Raw genomic sequence first — 19627 nt, 5'->3', positions numbered from 1 at the left:
ACCCAAAACCTTTGCATTCTCCTAACAAGTTTGTGTTGGTCTGTCACAAAAATATCTAATAATATATGAATTTCTGGTTGTAAAGTGACAAAATGTGAAATAGTTTAATGTAGCTCAACGCGTAATTAGTCTCCGGTTTAAATATATTTCAGAAACATAAATATTTTCGTTCCTATCCTGTCGAAACAGAGCTAGAGCTGAACTGAATTGTTAATTTTGAAGTTGGTGAAATGGGGAGGGGGAAGAGGTATCAGCGGAAGAGTACAATCTACACATTTAACGGGATGAATCGTCAGTCATCATGTGGAAGGAAAACACGCCAACACATGCAAAGTCATGACTTATAAAGAGTCTGTGTAGATTTTTAGGACACCCTGGTTTCCTTACGAGGCTCCGCGGAGAGCAGGGTTGGTTCAGCTACTAGGTAGAGCGGACTACTTTTCTTAGCGGAGGAGCGGGGTTTTTGATTCAGCGCTGGTGTAGGGGGGCTCCTGAATGGGAGCAGTCACTGGATTCGTGTGATACCACCCAGGCTACATTACCGCCCATCGTTTAGGATTTTTGGGGGACACAAAACAGAAGACAGCCACCTCTTTCTTCTGGTTATCCCTCATCCCCTTTCCTTCTTCACGGTCTCTTCAGGCGCAGAAATCACCTGAAAATGGCTCAGATATTACCAATACGGTTTCAGGAACATCTCCAGGTAAGAACACGGGAAGAAAAAAAACCCTCAGAAAAATTTTAGCTCCTTTGTTTTTTTTTGGGGGGGGGGGGTTGCTTCGCTCTGCACCCATGTTCCTCCGCACACAAACAGCACATGTCGCATTTAAATGGAATCTGAAATTGGGCTGCAGGGTGGTGCTCAATATAGCTACAGGCCTAGTTTTCTGCTCCTGCCGGGCAGATGATGACTTGTAAAAATTGAACAGGCAGGTTGTGCACAGCTCCAATGCGGACCGGTGTTTTCAACTTGAAAACGCCGCCGTCATTTTTTGTGTGTGTGTAAACTAACTGCGGCGTTTCGACACTTTCTCTCTCGCTCTCTCTCTTATTTTTACCGCCTACAACTGAGCTCAGCTGTTCACGGTTACGTTGTAACTGAGACCCTGAATGGCACTTGCTGTTAAGCTTTGTTGCTACCGCGTTATCGTCTTGCAGCAGCATTTTTCGCCTGTTTGCAAGCCTCTGCTAGGTGGTTTTATGCGCTAAAGCATTGTTTTTGCGGATATTTGGGCGTAAATTTCCAGGCAGGTGTGTGCAGAAGTACAATCTGTTGTTTTGCACTTGGACTGCATTCCAGCCTGCAGGATGAGATCGTTTCTGGGCCCGTTATCCTGCAAGCCCTGCATGACATCTTGCTCTTTTTTTTTTTACTTCAAAGGGCCTCTTTTCAAGTGATCACATTTTATCTAAAACCAGAAACTTCAATGTATTTTATTGGAATTTTATGTGCTAAAATGCAAAACAACGTAGCATTTAATTTTAAAGTATACAGATGTTGACTTCGTGTGTTACAAGTTTTACAAATATTGCTCTGAAAAGTGTGGCTTGCATTTGTAAATCCCTTCACTCTGAAATCACAAGAAGAGGTGCATAATGGTAACATCAGGCTAGTGAAGGCTAGAAGAGACTTTCTTGAGCATTGAAGCTTCAATGAAGATTATTCTAATTAAGAGATTTTCATTTTGCTTCAGGAAATAGCATTGTTTTTAAGGAATTATTCAAGAAGACTTTTTTTGTCAATTGTATTGAAAATAGCAGCCTTCTCTTTAGGGTTAAGGTTTGAGATGAAGTCACAATCAATGATCTGAAAACAGAATATCAGGTTTCCGCACATCCTCAAAATGTCTTAAAATTTAGGAAGTTGGCCTTAAATATGTTAATTACAAGTTTTACATTTTGTCGTGGCAGGACTATTTTAATCTCGTACGATCTAGGTAGGTTATTTTTCTGTTAGGACTTTTCTGTTTGAGTCACGCAGATGTCTTTAATTTGTTTTGTGACTCCAGGTGGTTCAGGCTATGGCTAACTAGCTGCTAATGAACACTAGCAATTTCCATCTGTGATTGTTAAGTGTAAATTTACCACCAGTTGTTTGGACTTTGCCACAGAGTCATTTCTGCTGACAATCTGTATGATGCTATGTGCATTCTGGCTTGGCACTACTATATAAAATACTAAATTTGTCTTTTGTATATGGCTGTTGTGACACAAGTCTTGAATTTCATTCGTAATGCTCTTAAAAAAAGTGTTAAATTTGAGTTTACAGAAACCTGAATATAAAACTTAGACCTTTACTTTGTTTCGCTGCTCTTTTTGTGTTTCTGTTGCAAAATCTCAAACCACTTTCTAAACTACTTGGTGCAAACGGGCAGTGAGGTTTTAGATGCGTCACTGACACAAGTCTCAATACGCGCTTTGCAAAAATGCTTCCAAGATTCCTTGGCAGACGCTCTGAAAGTGTGGACAATAAATCTTAGTGTATTTTTTCAGAGTCTTCAGTGTTTTGCTCCAGAACTTTAGTAAACAAACATCTTCCATCAACTCTTGACCATTTTTGCCTTTATTTCATACACGTAAACAAGTTATTTTGTACCCATATACAGCTGCATGCCAATGAATTAGAATATTTTTCAAAAGTGGATTTATTACATTAATGCAATTTAAAAAAATAAAATTCATTACACATTACTGAGTGATGTTTGATGATATTCTAGCTAATGGAAGCCAAAAATTCATGACGTCATGTAATTGTTTTACACAGGGATAGGAAAAACAAAAAGAAGAAGTGTGTTGTTCTGAATACATTGTCCAATCATACTAATGGAAAATTGAGTGGAAGGAAAAGTGTAGTGGAATAAAAGGTGTTACCTTGACAAGGCTGTGGAACAAAATATGAAATATGTCTCTCCAAGTGAAAAAAGTCTACAGGAGTTCACAGTTTGAATGATATAGTGACATATTTACTTTTAAATGATGTTTGAATTTAATTCAGTTTACGTTCCTTTGCAGTCAAGTAATTTCATGAATTGTGGAGATAATTACAAAAATACCATTTCATGTATAATTTGTTTTAGTCGAACATTATTTTCTGAAAATTACACATTTTCCCAATTTCCTTTTATTGTGGCTCCCAGATTTCTGTTTGAACCAGTCAATTCTTAACCTCTGATGTCCAAAGTAAATTGGAGCAACCTCCATCTTATTGATATTATTTATCTAAATCATTTAATCATTATTTGTATGTTAGTAGAACATAGAAAATATCAGTTTTTGTAAAAACAAACTTACTAATTGATCCCTGATCCATATGAAACAGTAGATTGCTTTATTTCTATGTGGGTGGAAGACATTGTTTTGTAGCTGTGGTCCTGAATGACACTGGCTCTCAAGCTTTATTGCTTTTTTCTCCCATATTTTATGAGAACACACTCCCTGTTTTCAGTGAATTTAATGTATGGTTGTTGCTTCCTAAGCAGAATTTGGAGAAAATTAGCAGGCAGGTTTGTGCAGAAGTAAAATCCGTCACTTGCTCTCAAACTGAATCCCTTCACTGCACCCAGGCTGGCAGGATGAGAGCATTTAATGCATGATTTCTATTATAACAGTAATTAATTGATTTAATGTGTTTCCAGGCTCTAATTGAAGCATCTGTGCAGGTTCACAGCAATAAGCATAAGAATAGCACATGACCTTTAGTAGAAAAATGTCTCTTTACAATCCATAGCAGTAAAAGAAACAAACAGCCGTTTGTATGGCAGTCTGCGGGGGAACCGTTTCCACCACGGTCCTCCCTTCTTCCCCTCAGTTTTTTGGACTTTGAATCGTCTCCCAGTGCAGGCCAAAAGAGAAACTTGTGACGCACCCCACCACCTCCACTGGTCTGTAGCTGGTTGTTATGGCAGCAGCCGGCTGTGAAATGGCCTTTCAGTGGAGAAGAAGAAGAAGAAGAAGGAAAAAAGCAGTCCCCACCCCTCTTTTCTAGCTCCTCTGGTTTGCAGCTTCACTTTCTTCCTTGACCTTAGATCCTCTGACTGAAAACTGTGTCGGTAACAACAGAGCGCCATCGGGCCATGTCTGGGTCGTCTGTTCTCAGAGGCACATACCTTTCCCTCAAACTTTTTTTAAGTATGATGTAGTGATAAGCAACAAACTGGTTTATGTTCCACTTCTTGCATGAAATCCCAGCTCTGGCCTGTTGTATCCCTGTGCAAATCTAGGTGGCTCAAGCAGAGTGAAAAATGCTTGGAATTTGCAAAACCAAGACTTTGAGCCTCAAGTTGTTTAGCTTTTTTTCTTTTTTTTTTTTTAGCCTGGCATTTACAGCTCAGTCTATATAGTCAGAGGCAGGGTGCAGGAATGCAGCTCAGTATGATCAAGACGCCTGATATTTTTTAAAATAACATTTTTATACCTAGTTAGGTTAAGTTTTATCAAAAACTTTGACTTTTCAGGCGTTCTCTCTCCTTTTAATATCTAAAAGTTAAAATCTGAATTAATAAAAAAACACCAGGCTGTATAAAGTTATTTAAATGACATCATTTATTGTTGCTTTGCCTCAACTCAACTTCTCAAACTCATTAATATGTTTTAGTTACTGACAAACTGAAATAAATACTTTATTTACCCATTTAAAAATGAAGAAATTGGCTCTTTTACCGTTTTTTTCCCTCTTAAATCCAGGGTTTAACCTAAATCTTTGTTTTTTATTCAAGTTTTCATCAGATTCCTAACAAAAAAGAATGAAACAGCTAATTTATTAATATTTACAAACATAAACAAGTGTGCTATAAAGAACCTGGAATTAGTGTTGAATAAACACTTATTTATTCTGCAAGTAAAGCTATTGTAAACAGTAGAGCTGTTTTAAAACAAGATACCAAAGAAATAATATACAACAATCAAGGTTTTCCTGCTCTTTGATTTTCTTTTAGATGTAACTTATCGTTTCTGATTTTGATCGATTCTGCATTACATTTAAACGTTGTCGTAGAAACAAACAGAAAATGGAGAAATGACCAGATTAATCACATCCATGCATCAAAGTGTAGATCCTAACCTTTTATATTTTTATTGAATTAACAAAACGTGTGACTTTTGCTTTCATGATTTGTGGAATATAAAGTTAATCAACTCCAAAAGGTAAATGTTTTGTGCCCAAATATCTAGAATATATATATATATATATATATATATATATATATATATATATATATATATATATATTTATAAAAGATTAACGACTTTGAATTTGGATATGTTTGGAGTTTTGAACTGGAAAATGTGTAGGAAACCCAAATTATTGATTTTCAGTCATCCTAATTTTTCTGTTGTCGCAGATGGCTCACTTTTCACATCTCTGTCTATAGATTAAAGTAAATACACATCTGTCACGCTGGGTTTCTTAAGTAAGCTTTATGCTCTGAAGTTCATAATCATGCATCATGCTGTGTTGAGATGAAAAGGTCTGCTGAGCTCTGAAAGTGAGAGTCACTTGCAGTTTGTTCAGCTCTGTGTGTGCAGCAACCTACGTTCTGTAGCAGCATGAGAAAGTGCCAAAATGTCCTGCAGCTCTAAACCTCCTGAAAACTGTCCTGCCAAGCTGTTTAATGCCTCTAACCTGCAACTCTGCAGCAGCTTCTGCAGCAGCATCTTATGAAATGTTGCCCTGCATCAGGCAGGATGCGTTTGATGGACATGTGATGTAAACAGAACTTGTTTAGATCCAGCAAATTACATCAGCAAAGGAAGCAGAGGAACAGAACAGGCATTGACCGGGATGAGGATGTGCGCCTGTGTTCAGTCACTGAAACTTTGATATAAAAGGTTTGAAGGAGCACACAGTGCTTGTATTGTTTTTAATTATTTTCAATTTAGTTCATTTATATAGCACCAATTTAAAACAAATATTGTCTTAGGTCACTTTACAAAAAAAATGTCTGTCAATAAGTTAAGAAACAGCCTGCTTTTTATAGGTTTAGTGAAATTGCTTAATCTGTCAAGGTGCATTTCTTCTTGTTTTTAGTTCTTCTCACATTAAATAAGTGAGGTCATATATTACACGGTCAAAAATTAGAATAGGCAAGTGAGAAGTCAAAGAAAACTGAAAATTGGTATCGATCAGTAAAAGCCTCATTGGTTCATCTCAAAGCAATATTGACCAATAGCTAAATGTGAGGAGTGTAAACAGGTAAACAATAGAAATGACATAACCTCACATTTATGCATCATACTGCCTCAGTGTAGAAGCCTGCTGAAGGGTCTTGAGACCAAAAACAAATGAAAGCAAAAGTGAAAACTAAAACAAATCCTTTAAAACAGCTAACACAACTCAACCCTTAGAAAATCCACATTAGTCTGTTTCTCTTTGTAGGGGCTTTTTTTTAGCTTTAGTCCCACTCAGGACTACATTACCATGCACTGACAGACGGTTGTGGGTGGCCTTACTGCAACAGGCTCAGCAGTGCAGGCGTAAACTGAGGAGAGGAGTTGCCTTTTTGATAAAAGCAACATTTTAACACAAACAGCAGTTGGGTTTTGTTTTGTGACAACTCAAAAGTTTTATAGCAAACATTTAACAGCATAGACGTAGAAACTATAAGAGCGTTGACTCATCCAGCAGGGGGGAGTAACATTAGGGAAAAGTGTTTTTAGGCCCAAGGACTCATGCATGATCTGAAGGGTCCACAGTACTCAGAACATTAATATATGATTGCATTAGAGCACAGGAAGAAGTTAAAAAGAAGTAGATTTAGCATGTAAAATATAAATACTGAAGGGTGTGCTAATAAAGTTGGTCGCTTAGGCATTTTCTGACTGCTGTCCCGCTTGCCTTTTTGTTCACATATGCAAGGAAAACAGACACTTGACAAAGTGGACCACTTGTAAATGATGGTGGCGATTGTGGTTGGGTTTAGCGATTATGTAGAGGGAATAGTTTGGAAAGAAAGCAGGACTGGAGAATTGCACCTTCATGTGGCTGTTTCTACTTTTAGGTTTGCATTTTTATTCAGAGTTGTGTTTTAGAAGATTTTAAAAGTCTATAATGAACAAGCTGCTGTACTGTATAACATTTTCTTCAAAAAGCTGCAGGAAAAAGTTCTTATGCAACACTACAGATGCTCCGATATCAAAAACATTTCTCTTTGAGGTCTTATGTTTTTGTTAAGCTGAGAATAACAGATAATAGAGAAAAAGATATTTTGATAGAGGCAGAAATCTTCTACAAAATAATCCCCATTTCTGAATTGTCCTTAACCTTTGATCTGTATTGAAAGTACTCTGTGTTTTTTGAGGTATTTCTGCTGAATACACTTAATTATTGGAAAGTACATTTCAGTTTTTAGTTTTTGACCTTTCATTCACAGCTGGAAGTCATTTGTGCATCTCTAATCAGTTTGAAAAGATCCTCCCAAGCTTTTCTAATATTTGGTTTGTTTTATGTTGGTGAACTCTGAGCAAGTTGAAATCATCTACCAAAAGCTTTTATTTTTAAAAAGCTACTATCACAATGCAATGTGAATTTGAAAAGTGCCTGAACATCCAAGGAGATCAGACGAAAGATGCCAATACCGCCTGCGACTTTAAAGAGAGAAAACTTTTAATTGGTCAGGGGAAGTTTTTACTTTAGCTTACCTTCTTTACCGATTAGCTACCGGCTAGACTTTTACAACAATTTGTCATGGAAAAATGTGAAACACTGAAGTGTTTTTGCATCGTTCCTCACTTGAGCTGCTGATGCAACACTTTCAGCCAGTCTCACCACCCAAGTCTCACCACATACCACCCAAGCTGCATCGGCATTGATGCCATTTTTGTGATATTTAACCCCACCTTTTACAGAAAGATAATGTGCAGTCATGTGTGAGGAATCGATGGAGGTAATTTATGGGGCTGTGGTAGGTTAGAGCTGCAGTGTGATTTTTAGCCTGGAATCTTCTGCCAAAAAGTCCAGTGAGTCAGTCGCCCCACCCTGAACTGTAAAATGCCAAAGGAGTGTGTTACCACTCCGAACAGGTCAACTTCTCAGCCGAGTGTTTTGTTTCTCACTTCCACACTGCCTTGTTTGGACGTTATCTCGATTCTGAACGTTTTCTTCAGCTCTTCCTCACATTCTCATCTTTATCTTGCCCCCTACCATCTTTGTTGTGCTTCTTCCCTTCTGCACCCTTGGATAATTTTGGCAGTCCTTACAGGAGAGGCAGCATATGGCTCTGATCGCCCTCAGGTCTTCTCTGTGGCCTTTTTCAAGACTCTTGTATGTTGTGCGTTCTTGTAACGTTCAGGAAACCAGTAAAAATGATTATCACAACACTTTTTTGCTGATGCTTCTTAACATTAATTTAAACAATCGCAACACTTTTTTAAAATTTATTTATTTTTATTTCCCACCATGTAACAAATATCAAAAATAAGCCCAACGTAGCTTTCCTCTGTTTTTTCTACAATCTTAAGTTGATATTTCTTCTTTTTTAGTGATATGACAGAATCAGTTGTTTTTATTCCTTAAATGTTCAACATTTGGTTTTATGCTTCAAAACAAACTTCCAGAAAACTGTAATGATGCTGAAACTCACATTTCTTTAAATCAAGGCTGAAATTTCACATTTTTAGAGTTGCCTTTGATTTATAATTACTGGAACATTGATCAAGATATTGATCAATATATTTGATGTTTATATTATTTCCTTGAAGAGCTAAATGGCATTTGACAAAAATGCAATGTTTGTTGCTCATCTCATAATTGGTTACTGTGTTAGGTTTTTTTTAAAATAATGTAGCACACTTTGAACTGTCTAGGTGTTGACGCAGATGCACAGATAAATTTGACCTGACTTGATATGAGGACATCCTGGGAGTTTGGTTCCACACTCGTCGCTGCAGCCACACATCACTCTCCGTAAATTTAGCAATTTTGCACAACTGCACTGTGGCACACTTGCTGTACATATATTTACATATACATACTGTATCTGCATTTTTTGAATCTTTGCAAGGACTGCTCTAAGCTGCTTTTTATATTGACAGCATGTTATATTTTATTTTTATTTTGTCTACAATTGCTACTCAGTGGTGGTTGTTGTGTGTCTTGTCTCTATGCTGCTGTAACTGCGAAATAATTTCCCTGCTGGGATGAATAAAGTAATTCTATTCTATCTATTCTAAAGGCTTTTGCCAAATCCACAGCTGCATTTGCACATTGTCCTGCAGAGCAATCTTCTAGAAAATCCTGATAGACGACAAAACAATAACTCTTTATTTGTTTCTCAGTGTGAATTCAGTGTACCAGTTGCAAAATGTTAATCAGATAGAAGCACATGGATGCTGATGTTAGAAAAAACAATAATGTTGATAGTAATAGTGAGAAAATATCTGTGGAAAAATAGACAAAATCTGTGCAAAGAGCTGCTGAGTATGATTAGGTTGTTTATGTGTTGGAGCGGTGTGCACAGTAATAGTATTACAAAGTACTGATTCACAAAAATTTGTAGTACAATTGTAACAATAAGACAATAAAAGTAACAATAAGAACTATTTGTTCCTATTGTTTTTATATGACTGCATGGCACAGCAATCACAACCACAAATGCTGCTCTTGAGAAACAAAACATTTCCATTTGCAATATCAGTCACATAAAGAAGTGTGACTTGTATCACTATGCTGCATTTAATCATATTTTTTAAAAAATTGAGTATGCATTGATGCTCTCATTAAACAATAGAAAATAGTAAAACTAACAATCCAGACAATATGGACAGTTTGGTTTTTTTAAAACCAAACTATCCATATTGTAGAATTTATCATGACAAAGATAAATCAAAAATTCTTATAAGATTTGACAAATGATGCACTAAATGCCCATCCTTATTTAGAATGCATGCCAGTGGAAATTTCAGGCTGAATCCAACACTTGATACAGGTGCAATGCTTTAAATGCTAAAGAGTACAAAGAAATTTGGGCATTCAAAATACTGTTATTGTGGTATTTACCAAAATACTGCCACCACATGCTTTTAATATTGTGCATTCCTATTCAGAATGAAGCAGTCTGTAACTAAGGGAGGTTTCCAGCTCTGTTTTATTGTCATGCATTTAGTGGGAAACGCTGTCCCAGAGTGATATTTGGGTAGTTTAGAGAGCTGGCTTCAAAATTTCATGGAAGCTTCTCTGATGTTTGTGGAACATCTCGGGAGAGTTTTAAGACTCGTGGGTGTACAAATCTGACACATCCAGCATATTTATTGGGAAAAAAAGAATCATGACAGAGTAACAAAAGGACTAAAGGTGGTATAGTTTATACTTCCCTGTTAGATTCATTAATTTTTGCATGCTTTAGATAAAGGCTAAATAATTGTAATGTCAGGTGAAGAGAGTGGATTCAAAAATATATAGGAAAAAAGTTTAAAGTTGTGTGTGTTTTTGCTCAGAATTTTGAAGCTATCTACAAATGGGTAAAACATCCAATTTTTAACATAAAGCATGAATTTAATCAAGCAAATGATAATTTCCTGGATTGGAAAAAAATTCTTTAAAAGCGGACTTAAACGGGCGCACCCCGGTTTACAACCCTGATTTATGATCGCCTCTTTCTTCCTGTTTTGCTGAAGACCCGACTTAAATGGCTTCAAATGATTTGTTGTCCTGCTGCTCCAGCCAACTGGGAGATAGTGCGGTCCTTGTGATGAGTGTAAAGATTCCTTTCTGCTTGCTTCAGACTGCATAATGCAGTGAGTTCAGTCATCAGACGGAGAATGCCTGTTCTGCTCCGCTCTCTCTGCTCAGACAAATAGTCTGGGTGCAGCTGGAGGGATTTACGTTTTTACTTATGCTAATATTTTACACCATTTTAGTGTTAAAAGAGCTGAAATAGGTGTTTAAAAGAAAGCCTTTAGTTTTATCAGAGGTTTCTGTGGTTGTTCGTTGGCTCTCTATGACCCCTGTCTGGGAAATCACCCTTTGAGATAATAGCTAGAGGACTGGAGCAGACCTGGTGCTATTTTTATCAAAACTATATTTTGTTGTGGCTCTCACTGGGTTACCCCAGCAAAGCAAAGATCAGCTGCTGGCATGTACATTTTCCCAGGGACTTTTTTCCCCTCCAGATTCTTTAAAGAAGTTTTCTTGAGTAACTTTTAGTTCAAACATTGTTTGTAAAATTAAATGCAAATGTCTGTCATGCTTATTTAACATGTTTGGATGAGACAACTTTAAAATAACCACCTGAACACATACTAATTATTTCATGTATATCAGTTGAGTTAATGTTTTATTGGACAATATTGAATAATCTCTGTTTCTTCTCTATAATGATATAAAAGGAGAGATAATATAGTTTAAAGACTTTATGTTTCTATCCGAAACCCAAAAGTGGTTTGTTTGTCAAAAAACCTGTATCTTGATGCTTTAGTGTAAATCTGAGTTGAAAACTGAGGCAATAATCAGATATGCACCAATCAGTGGTCCGGAAATCAAAATTATTCCCATAATCAAGTCTGATTGGTGAAAATATGTTTTTTTTTCTCGTATCACATTCATTAAATGCATCAAAATTTAAGAACTTTTACCATTTTTGCTCTATAAGCACATCAACCAACAGGATGTACTGCAAAGTTATTTGGATTAAATAAAAATCAGGATGAAAGTTATTTTAATGCGTAATCTTGTAGTCCCTGAATTTTTTAGATTCAACTAAAGATTCTACTTGCACCATAAAACAATGTGCCGGATATTTTTCCCCTATTTGTTGTAGGTATTAGACTAGAAAATCAGTGTCACTGTATGCGTGTGCGGTGTTTGTTTTACTGACTTAATTTACAAAGCATCCCTTTTAATTCTTTATCCAGATTGACTTAAAACCATCTACTTGATGTTCAAGCTGGTGTTTTTATTCTTTTGTATTGTTTTTAAAAAAAATTAATTTCCAGTTGCAGAACCTGGGTGTGAACCCAGCTAACATCGGCTTCAGCTACCTGACCATGGAGTCAGACAAGTTCATCTGCATCCGGGAGAAAGTGGGCGAGCAGAACCAGGTGGTGATCGTTGACCTGTCCGACCCCAACAACCCAATCAGGAGGCCGATCTCCGCTGACAGCGCCATCATGAACCCTGCAAGCAAGGTTATCGCGCTAAAAGGTGAGATGGGGAAATTCGTTGTACATTGTGTTGTATAAGTTATTTCTGTCTCCAGTACAATTAATTGTAGTAGAAAAGAGTCATGCAATGATGAATGCTGGCCAAAAGCACTCAAATCTGTTTTCTCAATGTTCCTAATTGGTTCGTCATATTGATTATCTGTTAGTGAATACAACCCGTAAAGCACAAATGAAAGTGCTGATCAGGATGATTTGCCTGTAATGCCTTTTCTCTCCTTCCTCCCCCGTTGCTCTGGGAATAACTCGCCCCCGTTTGGCCCTCCTTAACGTCGTCCTTTCACTCTTACCTGATTGACATTCTGCTTTTTCTCCCTTGCTTTCTGTAATTTCTCAGACGGTGAGTTGCTTTCTGTGTGTCTGCCTGTCTGGCACCCTGTTGTGATGATACAGTAGCCATGTCTCTCTCTCATAAAAGTGTCTCTAACAACTATGCCCAGGTATTTTCACCCCTCTGCAGCTGCAAAATAATCCAAACCTATGTTCTAATCTAACCTGCTGGCAGATGCACTTCTTTTATGAGAACAACATGCGTTGGCATGGCTGTGTGTGTGTCTCATTGAAATCATCGCATATTAGAGTAAAAAGCATTGAAGCCCTGCGTGGGTCATTGCACGCCTGCGTGAGTCAGTAGCCATATCATTGTTGTTAATTAGACAACCCTAAAGCTTATCATAAAGCCTGTCTGTGCTGATGGTTGTTTGCACAACAGAGCCAGTATTCACCAACCTCATGCTTTACGTCACCTGTTTATGTTGAGAGTTTTAATGGCTGATGAAGGTTGTTACTGGTCTCATATGGAGCTAACCAGTCTATTCTGGAGCTCAGAAGCAATGCTATGACTCGGTTACTGCGAGCCATTATGACCTATCTCAAAGCTGCCATCTGCTTTCTGTAGCTGGAGGCCAGTTGATTTTAGGTGCAAATGTCAGCTGGGTGCACAAAGTGAGGCTTTGACAGCTTTCACAACACTTTGTGGTATTCATATTATTACAGATTAAGCAGATTTCCCAGCAAATTGTCAAAGATATGCAAAAAACCTTAAAATAAATCTATCCTGTACTGTAAGGGTGTACATTCACGCTGGAAAATGCAAACTTTTATTTGAGTACATTCGTTCAATGAGCATATAAAATCCTGAAGGTATGGCAGAACTCAAACATATTACATTTCATAAAGTTTAAACATACATATATAGAGATTAAATCTCTCCAAGTCCTGGCACCACTCTTATGCTCTTCAATTTCAATCAAAACACTGATAGTCATTAATTAAACTGAGATTTCTGTGAATAAATGTCCTGAACATAATAGATGTGTGCACAAGCTATTACTTTTTACAGATTTTTTTATGTGATAAATATTTTGTTCGACTCTAAAGCATTTTTAAAAGAAGGAATTAAAACGACATTCTTAGTTTTGTGCAGTCATGTCTTCTTCAGAGGTTTTCATGTCATTTCCTTCATTGGTTCTTTCAAAAGTGCTGCAGTGCCACCACAGGTGAGGAGGGGAACAGATTTTTCAAATGTTTGGCTTGTTTAATTGTGCACTGTGAAAGCGAACTGCACCAGTTTCTGTTTTTTCTGGACTATCAGGTGTGAAAATACGCTAATTTTTACACTCATGGTCCATAAATATGGTTCCTCGTCTAGCCTGGTTTTTGAAGACTAAAAGAAACGGGTCTCTGTGTTACTTCATATTTTATTGTAGATAGCTAAAGTTCCCAGGGTCTCTTCAGAAAAAAAAGTAAAGTATAAATTCATTAACTGTTTTGGTTGTATTTAGTTGGAAGTGACTGCTGATGATATCAGATAATATAAACAATTTTTAAACAGGATTTTCACTGACTGAATAAATGTACTCAAATTCAAGTTTAGATTTAGGTTTTTTTTTTCTTTATGCTAGAAAATGTCTGCCAATGACAGGTGAACATGTCATTGAGCATTAAAATAGAGAAATAATCTGCAAACAACAAAAAAACCCCCATCATTGCATCTTGAGTTTGTCTGATTTCTGTGTTTTCATGCATCCTCACAGCTGCCAAAACCCTGCAGATCTTCAACATCGAGATGAAGAGTAAGATGAAGGCTCACACCACCACGGAGGAGGTCATGTTCTGGAAGTGGATATCTGTGAACACCGTTGCCTTGGTGACGGACACGGCGGTCTACCACTGGAGCATGGAGGGGGATTCCCAACCGACCAAAGTGTTCGATCGGCACGCCAGTCTGGCGGGTTGTCAGATCATCCACTACAGAACTGACGAGCAACAGAAGTGGTTACTGCTGATCGGGATTTCTGCACAGGTACGAGCTCACACCCCTCAGCACGTCTCCCCTCGAGTCATAATTACCTTTTACATCTCTGGTCTGCAGCACTTTTGAAAAAAAAAAAAAAAAAAATCAGAGCGAAAAACTTTCCCATATTTCTGCGTCTCCTGCTTGGCCTTCTGTCCAGTCTGAGCTTGTAATTTCACACCCACAGACAAAGCTTTAACACGCTGCTCCAAGGACACGTTTTGGGTGTTAACACTTGGAGGAGACGATTCTGCTGTTTTCTCCTTATTTTACAGTTTTAATGAGGAGGCAGAGCATCAGATTCTCAGGTTTTGTTAGATTTTACAGTGATATACATGGGAATTTTTCTGTAGAAAGCATCTACATCAGAGTTGCATAAAAAGCCATGTCTTAGACTTTTAATCAGTTTGATATACTTTGATTCTGTTGATATGATGAAAATTTTATTCACATTTTTCTAATTTTTTTGAGAAGTTTTAGTTGAGGTGAATCATTGTACATAAATGCTAAAGGTAGAAAAAACTGTTAGAGATAAATGGTTAATAGAACAGTGAATAATATTACTCAGGTTATCTTTATCAGTTAAAATTTGTTTAACACTGTAGTTCTATTTAGGAACGATGTATAATGTCTTAACATATTAAACAGCATTCAAACTGTTTAATAGTTTGAATGCTGGTGTATAATATATATAGGTGTATATAATCACCTATATACAGGTTAATATGGTTACATTCACCTGTTTATATACTTTTTAAAACGTTACTGCCATAAGCAGTCATTAATTTTCATATTAGTTGCTGTTATTGAACGATTGCTATGGATTTGATAAATGTAACTGGGTGTAGCACTAAGGCACACTTTATTAAGTCTTGATGTGTTTTCCAAATAATATACAGCTCTGGAAAAAAATAGGAGACCACTTTAAATGATCAGATTCTCCGATGTTACTTTTTATAGGTATATGTTTGAGTAAAATGAACATTATTTTATTCTATGAACTACTGACATGTTTCTGAAATTTCAATCAAAAAATTTGATATCTATTTGCATAAAATGAGAAATGGCCAAAATAATGAAGAAAATGCAGATCTTTCAGACCTCAAATAATGCAAAGAAAACAAGTTTATGTTAATTTAGAAACAACAATACTAATGTTTTAACTCGGGAAGAGTTCAGAAATCAATATTTGGTGGAATAACCAGGAGGTTTTCAGTGGGGCTCAGTGCAGTGGGCTCTTACGTTTTTTTCAGAGCTGTATATCCACATATGTTCACTGCAGCAAGTTAAGACTCTGCTACTCAAGAGGATTCAGGTTTTCCCTCAGACTGAGTTCAGACAACAACATTTTTTTTTGGGTTGAACATTCAAAATTTGATTTGCTCAGATATGATTAGATTGTCCAGGATCAAATTTAATAGCTTGAGGATCTGAGTAAAATTTACACCTCAGTTGGGAAATGGTTTGTTTTTCCTCCCTTGAATAACAGGCCACAACTGTCCAAAGTATGCACTCCAATTACACTTTCCTAATAAAATAGAAGATGACATTAAGTAAGTGATTAGTTTTTAGTCAAGGGAAGTAAAGTAATTCCTTAGATATTTACTGGATAAGAGAATGAGTTAGGATAACTTCTCAATCCCTGCAGAAGCATTTTTCTCCCCTGAAAAGTCCAATGGTTTGTCAGCTAGACTTAATGAAAGACACCTGAGGGGTTTCACTGTTATTGAACAGGAAGCTCTGCTTTCACCTAAGCTGTGCACATAAAAGCTTCTCAGAATGCTCTAATGAAGAGAAATTAAACTGAGGGAGAAAAATACTGGAAAACAGTTTAGTCACACAGTGGAAAAAAAAACACTTTTCTGTTTTTTTCTTATAAACAAACCTTCTGCTGCAAACAGTGTGTCGGTTTGTGTGTGTCCTCATTGTTTAAGTAATCACTGTTCCCAATTATAGTGACTTATCTTAAACTCTCAACAGCCGAACAACGAATCTGAACTTTTGTTGCACTGTGTTGCATCACAACTCAACAACTTGGAGTTTTGACAGTCCCATGAGTCTGAGGTTCAGTTTTTTCTTTGCAGCAAAATCGCGTAGTCGGAGCGATGCAGCTGTACTCGGTTGACAGGAAAGTCTCCCAGCCCATCGAGGGCCACGCCGCTGCCTTTGGGGAGTTCAAAGTGGAGGGAAATGCCAAACCTTCCACGTTGTTCTGCTTTGCTGTGCGCTCACAGGCAGGAGGAAAGGTGAACTTTTATTAACGAGTTTCTTTTACATCCTACTTGCAGTGCTTATTTTATTTATGCATGATAACTTTCTCCTCCAAGTTGCACATCATTGAAGTTGGTCAGCCCGCTGCAGGAAACCAGCCATTTGCTAAGAAAGCAGTGGATGTGTTTTTCCCTCCAGAGGCCCAGACAGACTTCCCTGTAGCTATGCAGGTAAGTGTGTGGCAGCTACTTGTTCAACACCTGAGAGTTTTAGGTGACTACTGAATTCTTAAAATCTCTTCTTGCTCTTTTGTTGTAGATTGGGAACAAGCATGGTGTGATATATTTGATCACAAAATATGGTTACATTCACCTGTACGACCTGGAATCTGGAGTGTGTATATACATGAACCGAATCAGTGCAGAGACTATCTTTGTTACGGCCCCTCATGAGGCCACCTCTGGGATCATCGGCGTTAATAAGAAGGGACAGGTGAGGAAAAAACTGATAAGTGTTTTAATACAAAGCTTCTGTTACTTAGGGAGTGTCATTTTTACTTATTTTGCTAAAAAATTATCAAAGGGTTTACAACTTTTTCAAGATTTACCTTTAAGATACCTCTAAAACGTATCTTAAAGGTGACATGTTATGCTTCTTTGAACAGGTTAGGGATAAGTCTATGGTCTATGCAAAGCATCTTCATTACATTTTTGGCACAACATCATTGTTAGAGAGTGAGATTTTAGTCTGCTCAGTTCTGCATATTTTGAGCTCCTTTCAAAATAAGCTGTTATAGGACTCTTGTCACTTTAAATCCAAATAAACTGCTGGTGGCCTCACCCCCCAAATCAATGTTTACACTCACACATGAAAATGGGTGAAAGCAGGTGCACAATTTTACAACCAGACATCTTTGAAAAGCATTAGCAGAGCCTACTGCACAACAAAACACTTGTCTTTTTCAGCAGCCATTGTATCACACATACATTAAAACCAGTTGACCAAACTTGCTTGAGTTCTTTTGGTTGCTAAGTAATGGGCTGGGCTTCAGTTTGGTTGCTAGGTAACTGGTTGGGCTTTACTGGAGTTGCTAGGTGAAGGCCAGTACCCACTGATTTGTAACGTTACATTCTGTGGGTTTTTGAAACGGCTCTTTTTCCAGACACCAAAAAACATAAACTTATTGCCAAAAATTGGCTGAGTATTTTTTTTTTTGTTTATTTTTTTTTTATGCGTTGGACTTGATAGTAGAGATCCAAATTGAACTCCAAAAATGTGCAAAATATGAACTTGGCATAAATGTAGATTGAAAGATGTACCTTTTAATTTTATTTCTGTTTCTAATTTCTTGAGTTTTATTGACAAACTGTGACTGCCTTTTCTACACTTCACAGGTCTTGTCAGTGTGTGTTGAAGAAGAAAACATCGTCAACTATGCTACAAACGTTCTGCAGAACCCTGATCTCGCCCTGAGGATGGCCATGAGGTCTAATCTTGTTGGGGCTGAGGAGCTTTTTGGCAGAAAGTTTAATACTCTGTTTGCCCAGGGAAGTTACTCAGAGGCTGCAAAGGTTGCTGCATCTGCACCCAAGGTACGTCAGACTCTGCAGTTAAAGTGTAGCGCTTGCATTTTCTTCTCTTACCAGGTGCACTTCGGTAATAAATAGATTCATCATGGATCTAAAATTAAGGCATTAAAATGTCTTAAATTCATATTTTAAAAAAAAGTTTACTTTAAATACATTAATCACAGGTCTTAAATGTTGTCTATTTATTCTCGTATATTCAATGTATTATTTTTCTTGCTGGACTTTTCTGTATGGCAGAAGTTTGAGTCCCATGCAGACATCTTCATTGCATTCTGTGATTCTCCTTTAACAACCATTGTTAGCTAGCTAGCTTTTTTTTTCATCTCTCATTGGTAAGTGCAAATATATTGCTAGTTCGTACATTTTCTTGGCGATCTTGGTCTTAAATTCCATTCGTAATGGCCTTAAAGGTCTTAAATCTGAGTTCATTTTATATTTAAGAACACAATATAAATAAATTAGTTCATTTGATTACCAGATTGTCATATCTACAATGATTCAGAGTTTCAAAGAATAAAATGGTTGTTTTCTTTTGAGTTTTACTGAACCACCATGAAATTTGTCTAAAGAATCAATAGAAATGTTCTGTTTTCCCTGCTCCAGTAATTCCTCCATTGTGTGATGTATTCTGACCCTCAGGGTATCCTCCGAACAGCGGAAACCATACGCAAGTTCCAGAGTGTTCCAGCCCAACCTGGTCAAGCCTCACCTCTGCTCCAGTACTTCGGGATTCTTTTGGACCAGGGCCAGCTCAACAAGTTTGAGTCTCTGGAGCTGTGCAGGCCCGTCCTGCAGCAAGGCCGCAAGCAGCTACTGGAGAAATGGCTGAAGGAGGACAAGGTAGGTCAGCTTTGGAGTGCTGCTGAAAGTTTTCTGCTCATCTGTTATGGGGCTGTCATAATTAGTAAATGTGAATATGTGTGCTCTGCAGCTGGAGTGTTCAGAGGAACTGGGCGATCTGGTAAAGGCCTCGGACCCAACGTTAGCTCTTAGTGTTTATCTCAGAGCAAATGTCCCCAACAAAGTCATTCAGTGCTTTGCAGAAACAGGACAGTTCCAGAAGATAGTGCTGTATGCCAAAAAGGTAATCAGATCTCCACTTTACTTTACTTTTAATAATATATTATTATTATCTTTGGTTTTGTCGGTCTTAAATATAAATGTACTGAAAAAGGTGCAAACAGATTCACATTTATCATCGTTCCTGCCCCTCTGTAGGTGGGATACACCCCAGACTGGGTGTTTTTGTTAAGGAACGTAATGCGAGTCAACCCAGACCAAGGACTGCAGTTTGCCCAAATGCTTGTCCAAGATGAGGAGCCGCTGGCCAACATCAACCAGGTAACATAAGCAGCGTTCCGATGCAGTTCTTAAAAGTGTG

General features: G+C 37.5%; 1 protein-coding gene across 4 annotated transcripts in view; it reads left to right on the top strand.

Annotated features, from left to right (window-relative positions):
- Positions 1-404: 404 nt before the first annotated feature.
- The window catches only part of cltcl1 (clathrin, heavy chain-like 1), a 37427-nt gene continuing 18204 nt past the window's right edge, over positions 405-19627 (top strand). The window contains exons 1-11 of one of the 4 annotated variants that reach the window (XM_028032834.1): positions 405-703; positions 11926-12133; positions 12488-12490; positions 14187-14455; positions 16531-16692; positions 16774-16887; positions 16976-17149; positions 18052-18249; positions 18886-19086; positions 19178-19330; positions 19465-19587. In XM_028032834.1, coding sequence (XP_027888635.1) covers positions 662-703; positions 11926-12133; positions 12488-12490; positions 14187-14455; positions 16531-16692; positions 16774-16887; positions 16976-17149; positions 18052-18249; positions 18886-19086; positions 19178-19330; positions 19465-19587 — 1647 coding nt within the window. In that variant the 5' untranslated portion in view covers positions 405-661. The remainder of the gene's footprint in view (positions 704-11925; positions 12134-12487; positions 12491-14186; positions 14456-16530; positions 16693-16773; positions 16888-16975; positions 17150-18051; positions 18250-18885; positions 19087-19177; positions 19331-19464; positions 19588-19627) is intronic. The other 3 variants (XM_028032836.1, XM_028032835.1, XM_028032837.1) reach the window with 3 other exon arrangements.

The sequence above is a fragment of the Xiphophorus couchianus genome, chromosome 12 (genome assembly GCF_001444195.1).
Source record: "Xiphophorus couchianus chromosome 12, X_couchianus-1.0, whole genome shotgun sequence".
NCBI lineage: Eukaryota > Metazoa > Chordata > Actinopteri > Cyprinodontiformes > Poeciliidae > Xiphophorus > Xiphophorus couchianus.
The sequence above is the reverse complement of the archived record's forward strand: the minus strand, read 5'-3'. Positions and strand labels throughout refer to the sequence as shown.